At 36.2% G+C, this 15,137-nt stretch overlaps 1 protein-coding gene across 5 annotated transcripts in view; it reads left to right on the top strand.

Annotated features, from left to right (window-relative positions):
* Positions 1–367: 367 nt before the first annotated feature.
* Positions 368–15,137, top strand: part of cfap20dc (CFAP20 domain containing) — a 40,621-nt gene continuing 25,851 nt past the window's right edge. For 3 of the 5 annotated variants that reach the window (XR_001662047.1, XM_016671263.1, XM_016671256.1), the window contains exons 1-12: positions 368–606; positions 802–891; positions 1,458–1,551; positions 1,651–1,723; positions 3,078–3,192; positions 3,339–3,480; positions 3,905–4,051; positions 7,150–7,301; positions 8,994–9,102; positions 11,890–11,997; positions 12,077–12,196; positions 14,017–14,330. Coding sequence is in view for 4 of the 5 variants with exons in the window: in XM_016671263.1 (XP_016526749.1) it covers positions 586–606; positions 802–891; positions 1,458–1,551; positions 1,651–1,723; positions 3,078–3,192; positions 3,339–3,480; positions 3,905–4,051; positions 7,150–7,301; positions 8,994–9,102; positions 11,890–11,997; positions 12,077–12,196; positions 14,017–14,330 (1,485 nt within the window). In the remaining variant the exon portion in view is untranslated. Of the gene's footprint in view, positions 607–801; positions 892–1,457; positions 1,552–1,650; positions 1,724–3,077; positions 3,193–3,338; positions 3,481–3,904; positions 4,052–7,149; positions 7,302–8,993; positions 9,103–11,889; positions 11,998–12,076; positions 12,197–14,016; positions 14,331–15,137 lie in introns of those variants that run through there. The other 2 variants (XM_016671246.1, XM_016671266.1) reach the window with 2 other exon arrangements.

The following is a 15,137-nucleotide window of genomic DNA, read 5'->3' as shown; positions in this document are numbered from 1 at the left end:
TATTGGTTATGTATAATATTTTTCTTTCCTCACGAAAATGCATTTGGGTTTGTATTAATTGTAAGCCGTATAAATAGATTAAAAAAATATTACTACTCTTTGAAAAATATATTTATTTAAATACAGTTTGAGTGTCTTCTAATCACACACCGCTTGAGGGAAAAAAACAAAAGACATGCAGATTAAGATCCACTCGGGATTACTAAACTCCTGGCCTATGAAGGGCTCACACTACACGGTTATGAAAACATACATTTCAATACCTTTCGTAACCGTTCAATTTGACGTTCTGGCTACGTCACAGTTTCTAAGCAGGTGGTTGAAGCACATCTCGCGATCGCTGGAATGTAACGTTGGAGTCAGGTAACCATGGAGACATTTCCCGAGTTAGCTAAACAGCTATTTGTTTGCTATGTACTGCTCTCTTACTTGCCAGCTATCGTATTTTGAGATGTTAAACATTTAAGTACCCTTATTTATATTGCTTGATACGATTCGACCTTCAGAAACAGACGAACCATAAACGAATAATTTATTTTGAGCAAATTCTTTGGGTGCATTTGGCTGATTTGACGTGTCATTGAAATGTTCAAGAACAATTACCAGGTATTTGTTAGGCTTACATAGGTCACAGTTTGTTTGGTATTTAAATGTTTGCAAGTTATATATTATTATTATTATTATTATTATTATTATTATTATTATTATTATTATTATTATTATTATTATTATTATTATAAAGTAGTAGTAGAAAAACAGGAGAAAGAGGAGGAAATAATAAATTCCTTCTATTTGTTGCAGGGGGGAGCTGTGTTTGATCTCTTCAGTGGACAAGGAAAGGACCCTGTAGCCAAATGGAAGCTTTGTGGGGGACCTTCGGCTATACATAAAGTGAGGTTTACAAGCAAGCTTCTATTTCTGCTTTTTTATTTACACCACAATCAATTTTAACAGGCCTATGTGTCCTCTAAGTCATGCTATTGTCGCATCCACACTACAGGGTTGCAGAAGCCATTCATGCAATATATGGTACAGTCTAATGTAGCATAGTGGAACAAAATACATCAGTGAGCACTATGCTAAGAAAAAAAAAGAAAAATGTTATACAACAGCTCAATAACATAGTGTTCACTGCATAAGTGCCATATGGTGTCATCCTGATAAATCAGATCAGATGTTTGCTACATAGTTTTTGTGGAGGTCAGTTGCTTTTTTCATACAGAGCTGACAAATAATCTTACCTTCATTACAATAGACGCCAAGCAATACTGCCAACTAAACACTTTTTACAGCTGGAATTGATCTTGACACATAGACTTTATAGCTGAAGCCTCTTATATATGCTCCCATAAAAACCATTTGTTATCCCCTGGGGACATTTACACAACAGGTATACAGTCATACACGGAAAGGCCTCAGACTTAGTAAGACCTGTTCTGAATTATGTTCTCTCTTAGGAGTATAATAAAGAAGTTAAAGGATTTGTTTACTGTCTCGAGGGGAGCAGCCACACTGTCAAAATGCAAATGCCGAAGAATGCTAAGATGTCTCGTAAGTCAATATCATTCTTTTCATACGTCCATCTGTAACATTATTTTTGTTTGGTTTTTAAATTTGCATGGTAATTAAAACTTTGTTACTTTGTCGCAGTTGGGCTTATTCAACGATTTTTGATCGTTCAAGTAAATATTTCAGAGCGGCATGACTTTTCTACTGAGCTTGTGTAAGTATATGTGAGTTTGAAATAATGTTTGTACATAATACAACCATGAAAATTCTTTTTAGAAGAAGGATGTTTCAGGAAAAGGATAATTTAATTTAAATAAAATAAAATATCAAAATTCATTTCAGCTATTCATTTGGGTTTATGTTATAGTTTTATTATATACAGAATTATATCTTTGAAGCATCTGCATTCTACATCTAGAGCATCTAATTTTGATGATTACAGTTGACAGCTAAAATTATATTTCTTACAATATATTATGCAATTAAAAACGTTTAATGCAGAAATGTCGGTCGTCTGAAAAGTGTGGTCATGTATTGGACATTATAAGCACAAAATACTCTGGCTCTTCTTGCGTTGCAGTGTGACATGAAGAGGACTGACTTTGATTCTGATAAAACACAGTAGACCAATATCAGCAGATCAGATAGCCACCCAAATATTCAATATCTGTGGAAACTTCCCACTGTATTTGATGAAACTTGGATTCTGTGCTCTCTACACTTCCTACTGACTCCTAGACTTTAATTTCTAAATGAAATGAAAAATGTACTTCAAAAAAATTAATCTGGAATAGTGCAGTCATTCCTTAGCCTAGGTAAAACTCTTTTGATATCTATGGTTTAGGGGTGTCTTTGAAACTAGGACTAGAACAGTTGTAGCCTATGTCCTGGATCTGTCTGTGTGTTGTGACTTTTAACGTGCCAAGTCTGGCTACAGCCCGTGCCTTGTGAATCTCCACAAAATTTGTTGCTTCACAATCCTCTCAAATGTTGGTTATCCCTGTTCTATGTGCACTTTTTTCTATTGAACTTTTTTCCTTCCACACAACCTTCCACACAAATGCCTTGATAGTGATGACCTTTTTGGCTTACTTTTCTTATTTGATGTGTCAGCAGCAGTCTGCTGGACCACCAGAGGCAATGTGTCCACAATCTTCCTATGACTGGAAGACTGTGGACATTATGGTCCTTACATAATATTTCTAAATTCAGATTTTTTTTTATTATTGTTATTGCTTCATATTTTTTGGAAAAAACAAAGTTTTGGTTTGTCTAACTGTAAGACATTATCATCAAAGTGAACAAAAAAAGATGTTCACTCTATGTGTAGTTAGTAAATATAACATAAATAAATACAGTAAATAAACTTTTTAATGAAATTCCTATTGACTGACATGTACCTGTAGCCCTATAGAGGACCAAGACAGCTGCTCTATTAAAGTGAAGACATCTTTAAGAAGTCACATTAGATACCAATAAAGCTTAACATATGTATAATCAGAATCTCCTAGTGACACACTTGCAGTGGGTGATAATTTATGTGCTGTTGTGTTATCTGCTTTAAACAGGATAACGGATTTACAGCATCTTAAAAGAAGACTTTGCTTTTCAACAGTGCATAAAGAGATGTCTGCCACACTTTTGCACGCAAAGATACCTTTCACAGAGCTGAAGCGGAATACTGTGAGTATGTAATTCATGCTTTATGCATTCATTATTAATTTTTAAAAGCACTTTTGGCTATGTACTTTTTTATCTTTTTCATGTTTAAATGTAAGCTGAACTGTATCACTAAAAGCCTAAAATTATGTTGTATTCTGCTGTCTCAGTGGTCTACTTTGTGCATCGACCTCGAATCTTTCGCTAGTGGACTTTTCAAGGGATTTTTGACTCTGGATGGCATCACTTTGTTTGCTACCTGTAAAGTTCGGAGGATCTTCACTATGAAAACAGACCCTAAAATCATGTCAGGTGATACTGATGCTTTTGTTTATTGGTTACATGTTACCCTCATGCCATCTGCATATCTGGTTATTTGACTAACTGCATTGAAGGAGTCCAGTGTTCCCAGCTTGAAGCATTGTTTTCAGTGAGTGTGTGTATGCGTGCACATCTTGTGTATTTATGGTGAAGTATAAGAATAGATTTGGAAACAGTTTGCTGTCTGTGTTGTGATGGTTTGCTGAAAGCTTATTGGTAGATTTAGTGAAAATGCAAAATAGTAGCAGGTGCAAAGATGTGGCTGGCCAGTACTGTTTTTTTTTACACCACGCCACTAATTTGTTTTTTGTGACATGATAATATGTCACAATGATATATTTTGGCCTGTTTTGCCAAAAATATCCCCACATTTTGTTAGAATTTTTCCGACATTGCATATTTTTTTCTATTGCAGACACATTTCTTAATGGGGCTTGTCTCATGGAGATGATCCCTCGCAGTTTCTGGTACCCTTCAGATGTGAACCAAATTACTCACGTGCTGAACTATGAGAATTTGCAGAAGGCCGAAGTGAAGTCTGATCCTCTTAGCTCAGCCTCTGGTAAGTAAGACAAAACCCCGGAATTGAAATGAGTCAGTGCAAAAGCAAAAGCTCTAAAACAATCCATTTCAATTAAAAATGACATTAGGTTATTTAACAGGACAAAAAAACACAATAGAACAGATTATGCTCATCGTCATAGTTTTATGTGCTTTATGCGGTGGACTTTGCCTGCTCAGTCAGTGGTATTAGGCAGTTGGCTCTGCAGCTGCAGTTTGAGAAGGCCCTTTTATTGTTTCAGCTTGACTTTACCCCATGCACAAAGCAGGTGTAAGTTTTATGTGGAGCTTATTTTTCTTCCTGAAATCTTAACCTAAACCTTGTTTTGCTATGAACTGGCGGTGGATGGAGAGGTTGGCCCTTATCTTGAGCATCAGTACCTGACTACATCCACTGCTCTAGTGAAAGAAATCCCTGCTGCCTGAAGAGATTTATTTGAAGGAAAAGAGATGTTATTTCAGAAAAAATAGCAATAGTGACATGCTCCACATCTATAAATAGTATGATGAAGGTATTTCCATGATACATCTAACCATCTTATGTAACCGGAATCCTTGGAGCACCATGTGGGCAGGTGGGGGTTTGCTGCCATTTGTGGTTATCGGTAGAGAGTTAGTACAAATTGGACAAGTCATCAGTAAATCATGGAGCAAGACACCCTAGACAGTATGTGCACAGTCATACCTTTGTATACTACAAATTCATAAGAAAAGACGTAGCAAAGCTTGTCAAATTTATTTGTACAGCAACATTCAAGATAGTGTTTATTTCTTTACAGCAGAATAAACATAGGAAATCGCATTGAGACAAGTGGTACAGTTAAGTCCAAAATTATTAAAGCTCTTATCTGATTTACATGTTATGTAATCTTTTAATTTTGTCAACATTCCTCTTTAGACAGAAAGTAATATTTGAATTACTTAAAATATTACTTTACTATTTGAAGTAATGTTACTCTAACATCAGACGTTCAGCTCATTACCAAAGATAAACCATCAAAATACAAGTTGGAACATGAAAAACTATGGGTGCTAATTATAACAAGGGTTTTCTGTGATGCCATTATTGATTTTTGAGAAGGATATGAAGAGTTTTTTTTTTTTTTTTTTTTTACATTTTTTTTGTTTTACATTTTACTAATATATATCATAAGACAATGTAAAAAAAAACTGCTAAAATGTTTTTTAATTGATTCCCATGGTATATTTTTTTGTTATCTTTTGAGAGATTTATTTGTCCTGTCAGCAAGCATGTATTGATTGAATGAAAATAGATAATAAACTATATAGGTGTATAAACAATTTTGGTTTAATGATAGTAATCTCTGTCTTTGTGTCTTTTGATTAAAAACCAATGACTTTTTTCTTGTTTGCCTTAACCTGGAAGTAGGTTAAGGTTAAGTTAAAGATATGCCTAGAGACTGTAAAAGACCATTTTCATTTGGTGACAAAAAATATTAGCGTAATTAAAATAAATATAAGTCAGTGGTACACATATAGATGATGAATAATAGAAATCCTATTATGAAGATGTGATTTTATTTTGTTTCAAATTTCTAATTGGAATTTAGGAAGTAGTCCAAGTATAAAATAAAGTTGTCAAACTTTAGGACCTTTACATTTTCTGAATCACATGACTGGCATATATCTATGGGAGATGTAGCAAAGATGTTGCTTTGAAAAAAACATTCCAATGTCAGTTTGTGTCATTAGAGTAAAGCTGATAGACAGATAATGCATTTATATAGAGAATTGCATATTTATAATAACACTGATCATAACCATTTTGCTTCTTCTTGTTTGAAATTCTTTTATTTCTCATTTTTGTGTTTATTTCGATCTTACCTGCTCTCGAGAAGCTGCAATTATCTCCTCATACTGAAAGACATGCACCAGTAATCCAGTTCTGTTGCCTTCGTGGCCTTTTTTATCAGCGTATATTTATTTGTTCTGACAGCTGTCCAAGTCATGTTGAATCAAGCAGCATTGCCCTTAGATGAGAGCAGTAACCACACACGGGAGAAATCTTTTCATAAGTAGCATCTACGTTATTAACACAACATACCTAATCATAATTAAAACGATTGCTATTAAAGTAGGCGTACAATTTAACTGGGACAGAGTTGTTTGTTGAATGCATTTCCTTCAGTACCCAAACTGTCAAGAACTGTTACAAGGAAGGCTACGTTTTTTTTTGTTTTTTATGGGGGAGGGTGGGTTGTCATGCGACAACAAACAATGCCTGTTTATCTCAGTCCTACACCAAAGACTCTTTGTTGCGCTGAAGGTCAATGAATTTTCACAGATCCAAATCACTGTTGAAACTACTTCTCCAGAGCCAGCTATCATACCTATATCTCATTGTAATCCTTTCTGTTATCCCATTCTTTATGGGCTTTTGCAGATTTGAAGCACACTGAAATTTATTCACACAACAGGTACAGCTCAGTGTGTTCCATCTGCTGTATCAGAGAAGTGTGATTTCCTCTTTCCTTCTCAGAACATCCAGCTAAGCTCGGTCGGTATCATGTTGTCGATCATGTTTGTCTTGCGGACTGAAAGTGTTTGCTCGGCGCTTTGATGAGGATCAGATAGAACGTGTGTTTTGCTGTTAGCTTCAGCAGAGGTGGTCCTGATTAGCCCTGGCACAGATACAGCAAGGTCAGGTTGATGCCATATCAGAACAACTCCCACTTCAGACCATTATTTTCACATGATGAAATGGCACTGATAGCCAGAAACACATCTTTCAACTCTATTAGATAAACTCCAGTTTAACTGAAATCCAGTTATTAGGTGTTTGTGTATCTTTATGCATAAGTGCTATTTAATAGAGCTATTAGCTGATGAAGACAGGATCATCCGTATCATGAAATGCTTTAAGTTTGTTATTGGGTAGTTTACAATGTTTTGCATCCTAAAACATACGCCTGTATATAAGCTAAACATCTCTGTTTTAAAAGTTTTTTTTTCCTTCAGTCACAGTGAAAAAATAAACTTTTAATAGGCCTTGTTACCAGACAAAACACTGCTTCTCTCTGACCTTAAATAGACCATTCTGTGCACCAATAAGATGTGGAAATTTCTTTCTTTTTGCAGTACCTGATCAGTCTTCCACTGCCATATCAACTAGTTATCGGAGAACCAAGCCCCAGGGTGTTTTACAGACAGCCGCGGGCTCCAGAGCTTCTTCAGCATCTCCAAATACTGGAAGAACAAGCATTGCAAACTTGGACAGAATGGAGAGAAGTGTATGCTTTATTTACATTACTGTAATATATCTCATCCCAGAGGAAAGTGGACTTAAAACACATTGCTAAAATAGCTAAGGTTCTCTTTGTGCTCTCGAAACAGCTGTGGCCCTCGAGGCATGAAATCAGAAACCCTCTTAGGATGCTCAATTGGTAAAATACCCAGCATATAGTTTCTTAAAAATCTGTTCTTTATAATCTGAGGGCTGGATTAGTGTCACTTTTTCACCACTTAACTTACCCCTTAAAAAGCTCTGTTGGAATAAAATGTGGAATTGTTGAATACTTCAAAACGTTTAAACTATTTCAGAAACATTATTCAGATGAAAGAGAGCACACTGTGGAGAAAATTGTGGTCATGTTAATTCAATTTGGAACAATGTTAAGCCAAGCAGTAATATCAAACATCAACTTGTCTGCTTGCAACCAATGTTTTCCATCTGAACGTTACTTAGAATACAAGATTCATATTTTTCCATCATATTTTCACATAGTATCCCTGCTTAAATCCAACCCACAGTTGCATGCTGACTATTTGTACACCCTAATTTTAAGGGATATCGATCACATCCAACTTCTGTTACTTCAAGAACGGGTTTAGAGATTTCTGTTGTTAGTCTGGTAGTTAACAGACACAGTGTTCTTTGTGGTCAGCTTGTGAAAGTTCAGTCAGGCATTGTTTGTCTGAATAATTTGGAAACCAAAAGAATCCCATCTAGGCCAACTTCTGGTTAAAATGACTATAATATTTGCAATCCTAATAGTTCTATTATCTTTAAAGATACACAACCTAAAAAAATAACACTCTTGTGTTGCCTCTTAATATATTGGATACCCCAGCATACACAATGTGAGCTGCATCCAATCCAAGCTACCATGGGTATTTTAACATGCAGAAAACTCCTCAGGCATTGTACATATCAAAAACCATATTTGCCATTACTACAACATTTAAGTGCTGCTGAAACATTATGAGATCTCATTGTATGCCATGCATGCCAGGAAAGCTGTTTCCGGGAATGAAGAATCACTCGGTTTAGCCTGTGGAATGCTTCGAGTAGCTAATATCAGAGCAGACTTGACTCTGTCCATTTGGTAATCTGTCTGATAAGTGTTTCACTGCTTGTGGGCACACAGTGATTGTGTATAGTGAGCAAAAAGTACTGTTCAACCCATGTAAAACATGTTTTTAGATATGTCACCATATGTGGCAAATTAAGAGATAATGCAGCAGAATCTTAAGTTTCAGTCCAAACAATGTGTTCTCAAAGATGCACAAAGACTCCTTTCTGCTTTATCTAATATTCTGGATTTCAAGAATGACTTGCTGCCACCAGAAAGTCCTTCCATTTTTAAAAAAGACAGTATGTTGTGACCATGTCTATTAGAGTTATAAGTAGGGCTTCAAGCACTTTGTAGATTAGTAATTCTAGCTACTCAGACAAACCTTCACTGTAAAACATGTCACAGAGCCTCGAACCACCCTGACCCCTTCAGAAGGGAATAACCTTCTCTGGGCAGCTTCCAGTGGGCATTAAACATGTAATATGGTTAATTGCCTGCGTTTTGCATAAGGCTTTGCGCAAATCGATGTAGATCTTTGTGAATTATCTGTGTCATTAGAGTACAAAAATGTAGGACAATTGTGTTATTGAGCCTGTACCGTATGTATCTTTTGATATTGTACCACAGGTTTCTCCATCATGTAGACTGAATCAAAAGGAGCCCACTGAGAGCCAGCATGTCACCATGCTTGGTGAGCATTTCTCCCAGGGTCAACAGTCCCTTACTACAGTAAAAGGTAAATCTGAGTATATATCAAACTGTTGTTTTATTTTCTTTTTTTTTTATTGAACACTTTCAACAATTTTGAATGCCCTTGTTCTGCTATTTCATCTATCAAGATCTCTGTTTTTTTAACCTTTGTGAGCGTTGTTGTGTTCTTGCTCAAACTAACAACTCAGGATACAGCAGTCAATACACAATGATGTTTGTAACACAAAAAATGGAGAGAATCTAGATTTGTCAGGGTACAGTTGGTTGTCAGTAAAATGAAAAAAAGTAAGAAACAATCATGAAAGGTTTCACATGGTCCTTGAAAAATGTGTATACCCAAAGAGAAAAAGAAATAGTTACTGATGTCACTGCTGCCACATCTTCAGTAGGCCATAATGATGTTGGATTTTCTGATGCCTATAATTTATTTATCCTTAGTAATTTATCCAAAGTCTCAAATTAACGTCTTCTTACCCTTCCCCACAATACAACAAAAGCAAAATGAACTTTCTCTGAGATAATGTGAAACTGGTTAAAATTTGATATGTCCCCGATTAACAAAAGCAAGATTTTGCATTTGATTATAGGTTAACTTTTGGTGCTTAGTTAACTTTTTCAAATATTTAAACAGGTAGTAAAATATAGTATCTTTATTATTTCGTGGCAGCCTCTTTTGCTGCAGTCACTGTCGTATGTGTTCTCTGTACTTCACAACATAAGACTTGACTTGACTTGCCAAAAAGCTCCAGTTTTGTCATTTTAGTTTAAAGAATATACCCCAGAAACTTTGGGCCTTGTCAACATGCATAATAGCAAATGGCATAAAGTTGTCTTTGTTGGATGTCACTGTAAGTGGTGAAGCTTTTGTAGATCTTCTTCATTACTACTCATTATGGATCAGAACGCATGAGATGATTTGACGTAGCTTGACTTTGCAGTTTAGCTTGCCTCTTTTCTACCATTTGGATTATCGACCCAAGATTACGTTTAGTCTTGCTTCTAGTGACAGGATCATGTTATGTGCTATAGCTGTTTGAGATCTTTTAGTAGCCCTTAATAGATCTTCTGAGCTCTCTCTGGTTCATGTTCAGCACGGTGCAAACAACACGAAATATTCAGCAGCACTTTTGTTTCTTTTAAACCTTGTGTCTAGAAATGGGGTCCAACCAACCACACACACGTAAAACCTGTATCATTTGCCACAGTCCTCTACGTTTGCCTCAGTCCTCGCACGCACGAGGGTTACATAGCTAATAAAATGCTTGATGGCAAACGTGATAGTACTCAAGGTTAAACACTTGGTTTAAAACCTGACTGTGATACAATTATTCATCGTTTCTTTTGGGGAGCTGTTGCATCTCTAGCCAGAAACGATTGGCAACTGAGACTGATGGTTCCTAACTTTTTTGGCAGATTTCGTTAGAAACACATTATAAGAAGTAAAAAATAATAATAATAATAATAATAATAATAAACAAACAAAAGAAAACCAAATAAGGACTGCAAAACTACTGCATACATTTCTCTTTTGGTACAAACCGATCTTAAATTTTATTGCACTGGGAAACGCAAAAAGAGAAAACATCATTAAAAAAATGTCCATAAGTTGGATTTTATTTTGTTTCTTTTAATGTATGAAAAAAATATCCAGTCATAAACTGCATTGGGATAATAATGCATTTCTGACTTATAAGCACCACTTTTGACATTTATTAAACATAAACAACTGCAGTTTGCATTACAAACAAGGCTAAGCTAGTTGCTAAAGGTATACAAGCCCAGGTAGGCAAGGCTATCCAAGTAAAGTAATTGCTTTATGAAAACACACTTTACATGCACAAACCACCATATTTTTCATACCATAAAAATATACTGTATTCATCCTCTGTATTAAAAAAAGTCTTTCCATAAAGCTTAACCACCTTTCAAGCATACTTGAAATGTACATTTTTTTTTACCATTTTTAAATATCTATATGCCAGCTTTTTCTCTCTAAGCATTATTTGAAATACTTGACTTCAATACAAAAGCCCTCAGTAAAATTGCTATCCTTAAGATAAATAAAAAGGTGTATAGAAGGCAATGAGTTAAGGTAACACATTTATTTATACTATTTTAGACAAATTAAAGAGGGAAATAAAGCATTGTTTCAAGAAGCTCTACTGATACCTACAAGTTTGTCAACATATATATATATATATATATATATATAGTAAAGCTGTGGACTGGTCATTGAAAAAGAAAATCTGAGGATGAACCCATTCCCTGTCATTGTTGGCGAGCGCACGTACACCCTTGACATATCTACAGTAATAGGATGAATGTAAAAAATATTAAAAGAAAGTGTCACTGACTTTGCCACTGCTAGGAATCTAGATAGCTTTGGCTCATTACATGGCATCTCCTGTGGCAGAGAATCTTTCTAAGAAAATGATTCAGCTTCTTCCAAGCACTGTGCCCTTTCAGAAGTATTATAGGGCAACAAAAAATAAGCCCTGTTTCTGCAGAGTATGAAGTCTCTCGAGCATCCAATAACAGCCTTTATGATTGGTAATACACTATCCTTTCAGCACGACTGAATGCAAAATCTGGCTGATTAAAATTCCTTAATTCAGCCGAACATAATGTAGCTGGATATATTCTTTTTGCAATGAATGAATGTAAGAAGCTCAGTTGCCGAAATGCCTTCATTATTAGGGATTTTCACGGTGCATAATCAGTTCACAGATACGCTTCTGGCAAGCTTTAATAACATTGTTGTTTGAATCTATTGTTATAAACCATTTTCTGATGTTCAAATTATTATTTGTAGGAGAATCTTGCAAATTACAACCCCACCCGCCCAAACAAAGGGTGTTTGGTAAGCAGGGATCTAAGAAGTTACGGATCCTGAGTTCTGGAAGAGAGAGGGTATCATCAGGTACATTATAGGCACATATCAGTGTTTTGTATTGTGTTTTTATTTGATTAAGAATTAACTATTTGGTTATATCCCCCAGATGCTGAATTTGGTAGTAAAAGCAGTGGAAGGAGGGATAATAGCCCTTTTCCATCCAGTCACCCAGAGAGCAGCCAGCAGCTTCAGACTCAAGAACAAAACTCATCCAACCTAGTAATGGGTAAGGTAAAATAAGAATGATGTGAATTTTAAGACAAAGCAAAAGTCACGGTATCATAATAAGACAGTGAGGGATGAGAACATAAAAAAAATAAATAAATAAAAAAAAAATTGATATGCAGGTTGGATGGTTTTGCATGTTCTGATTTTCCTAGACAGCTCCTTTATACTTGAGAAAAATAGTCAGTGCCACTCTTTAGATAATTCATAAATTAGATCACTTCAAAATATTGCATGAATTTTAATGCTTCTATGCTGCATATGTGCTTTTGTTCCCCCTTTTAAATTTTACATAACCCACATCAGGGCCACTTGCATGACCCTCCTCTCTCCAACCTGTGCTCTCTTCCCCATCGCCATCCCCCCACGTAACCCTCATCCTCACACACCCACACTCCCATTGTCCTTGCAAAACGAGTGCATGTGTTCTGAGAGCTCATTTATGGAGGTTTCTCCACAAGCAGTAAGCTCCTTTGGTGCAGCCCTGCCCACAGATGGAAAGTAGTTAGTTCATTAATGGTAATGTGGCACATTAAATAAAAGTCAGAGGGACATCTCCTGGGCCCAGGGTTTGCCACACAGTGGGCAATTAGAGGAAGTGATTATACTGTCGAGAGGTTCAAATGTGCTCACTCATTCAGATTTAGGTGCCTCTGTCTTTTAACTGAGGTTTATCTTGGAGAATAAAGATTTGGCGTGTCTTATTTGCACTTACATATTGAAGAAACTTTCATTTAAGCTTGCAAAAGCTTTTTCTCCCATTGATTGTGCATTAAAGTGCCTTGCAAAGGTATTCATATACCTTGATCTTGTTTACACTACACCCACAAGCTTCTGGATAATTTTTGATGATTTTATATGATAGGCGAATGCAGAGTAGTGTCTTTTTTTATATATTCTAATTAAATACTTTTATTTACAGAGGGCATTTGGCCCTCTGTACTTTGATACCCATATTTCAAACTCAATACAACCAAATAATTATTTCACACAATGTTAAAACAGGGCATTACCTTGAACAGACATTCTACATCATTACATAAAGCGGTGGCAGCATCATGCTGTGAGGAGCCTTTTTTCAGCTGGGACCTAAAACTCCTTGCTGAAAAGGGACTGATCAGATGAGATGTGAAGATTGGGGGATATACTAATGGAAGAAAGCCTATTGGAGGCTGCGAAGGACTTGAGACTGGGGTGGAGGGTCCTGAGTCAGCAGGAAGAACCTAAACACACAGCCAGAGCAAGAATGGAGTGGTTTAGATGGCATATTCATGTGTTAAAATGGCACAGTCAAAGTCTGTATCTAAATACAATTGAGAATTTGTGACAAGAGTTGAAAATTGGTGTTCAAAGATGTTCCCCATTCAATCTGACTGAGCTTGAGCTTTTTTGGAAGCACAGGCAAAAACGTGCAATGCTGTTGTTGAAATGAAAAAAAAAAAATTCTGCAATGCATTGACTTAGTGAGGCCTAATATATACTCAGCACACACCATAGCTGTAGTTTTATTCATATTTACATGGTTACCTCATTCAGAGATTTCTAAAAGAAATACATGAAAGGGATCTATTTGTTATAGATAGAAGGTAGACTTTTTCTATGGCCACAAAAGCCAGGAATTAAGGTAGACTTTTCCAGGCAGAGAAATTAATTACAACCATGCATACTAGTATCAAATATTGCTAAGTGACTATTAGCAATAAGAATAGCATCTCACCATCTTGAAGGGGATGTTCTGTTCATAGAGAAATTACTCATCAAAAACAGCTAAGGAGTAAAGTAACTCGAACGCAGGATAAATGTGTGTATTTATAATTCTAGATGAGCAGAGCTGCAGCCCCGCCAATGCAAGTATGGAAGCCACCCCCACACCAGTGGAGACTCAACTTCGATCAGGTTTGTCTTTTGACCCGGAGGTCTGGAACAGCCGGGAGAGTAATGAGGGGTCCGAGCCCCAGCTCACTTTGCAGAAGGAGGTGTTCACTTTCTCATCCCAGCCTCACTCACCCAAGCGAGGGCAAAGCCAGGTTGACCAGGAGAAGATGGATCTGGGAGACGGTCAGGCCCAGAGCACTGGTGGGGGGCGGCGGCAAGCGCAGCCTGAAGACGACTTTATCGGCAGTGAAAGCGATGAGGTACGTCTGTTTCTTGTGAGCCACAGAATCACAAATGTTTAATGTGCTTTCCGTAATACCAGATAACTAATTACAAGCAGAAGAACATCTGCTTTGTGTCACAGAGAATAGTATTCTTGACAGCCTCGCAATAGATTTTAAAGCTGCCCTTGCCATTTTTTGCCATGCAACATAGTTGAATTGTTTCAAGCATGACTGACCCACGTTAAGTCCTACAATATGTTTAAAGTTAAATTAAGTTTACTTTGTTGTAATTTAAGACATTGACATCATCACTTGTAAGAACCAGAAGTAATTGTGTGTTTATCATTTGAAGTGAAGAGTTTGCTGTTGCACATTTCAGTTCAAAAGTCAAAGTTGTTCATCATCACATTGTATATTAATCACTCTGCTATTTGTGTTAAAGGGCAGGATTTTTTTATGCTAAGCAGGGGAAATTAAAACTGTAGAAATAAAATCATGAAGACAAAAATGCTAATTGCTTTTACTTATTTAAAACTTGGTAATAAGTCTGATAATTCACAGTTAAGAACTTTTTTGTTGTGCAGCTGGTCTTTGTCATTAGAATACCGGAGCCGGTTTAACCATACAGAAAGAAAATTCTAGAGCACATGCATACATCAGAAATCAGGTACTCACAGTCTTTGCTAAACCATTAGTAGGACATTTTAATACTTCAAAATAACTGAATCTTTTATACTGACCTTTTTGAACTACATGTATAACATTTTCTTCCATAAAACTTTTAACTGAACTGAAATTTACTTTTAGAATTCCCTTTCTAGTCAGACTTGAAAAGGTTTTTAC

This window comes from Poecilia formosa, unplaced genomic scaffold (assembly GCF_000485575.1).
Source record: "Poecilia formosa unplaced genomic scaffold, Poecilia_formosa-5.1.2 Scaffold2, whole genome shotgun sequence".
Taxonomy (NCBI): domain Eukaryota; kingdom Metazoa; phylum Chordata; class Actinopteri; order Cyprinodontiformes; family Poeciliidae; genus Poecilia; species Poecilia formosa.
The sequence above is the reverse complement of the archived record's forward strand: the minus strand, read 5'-3'. Positions and strand labels throughout refer to the sequence as shown.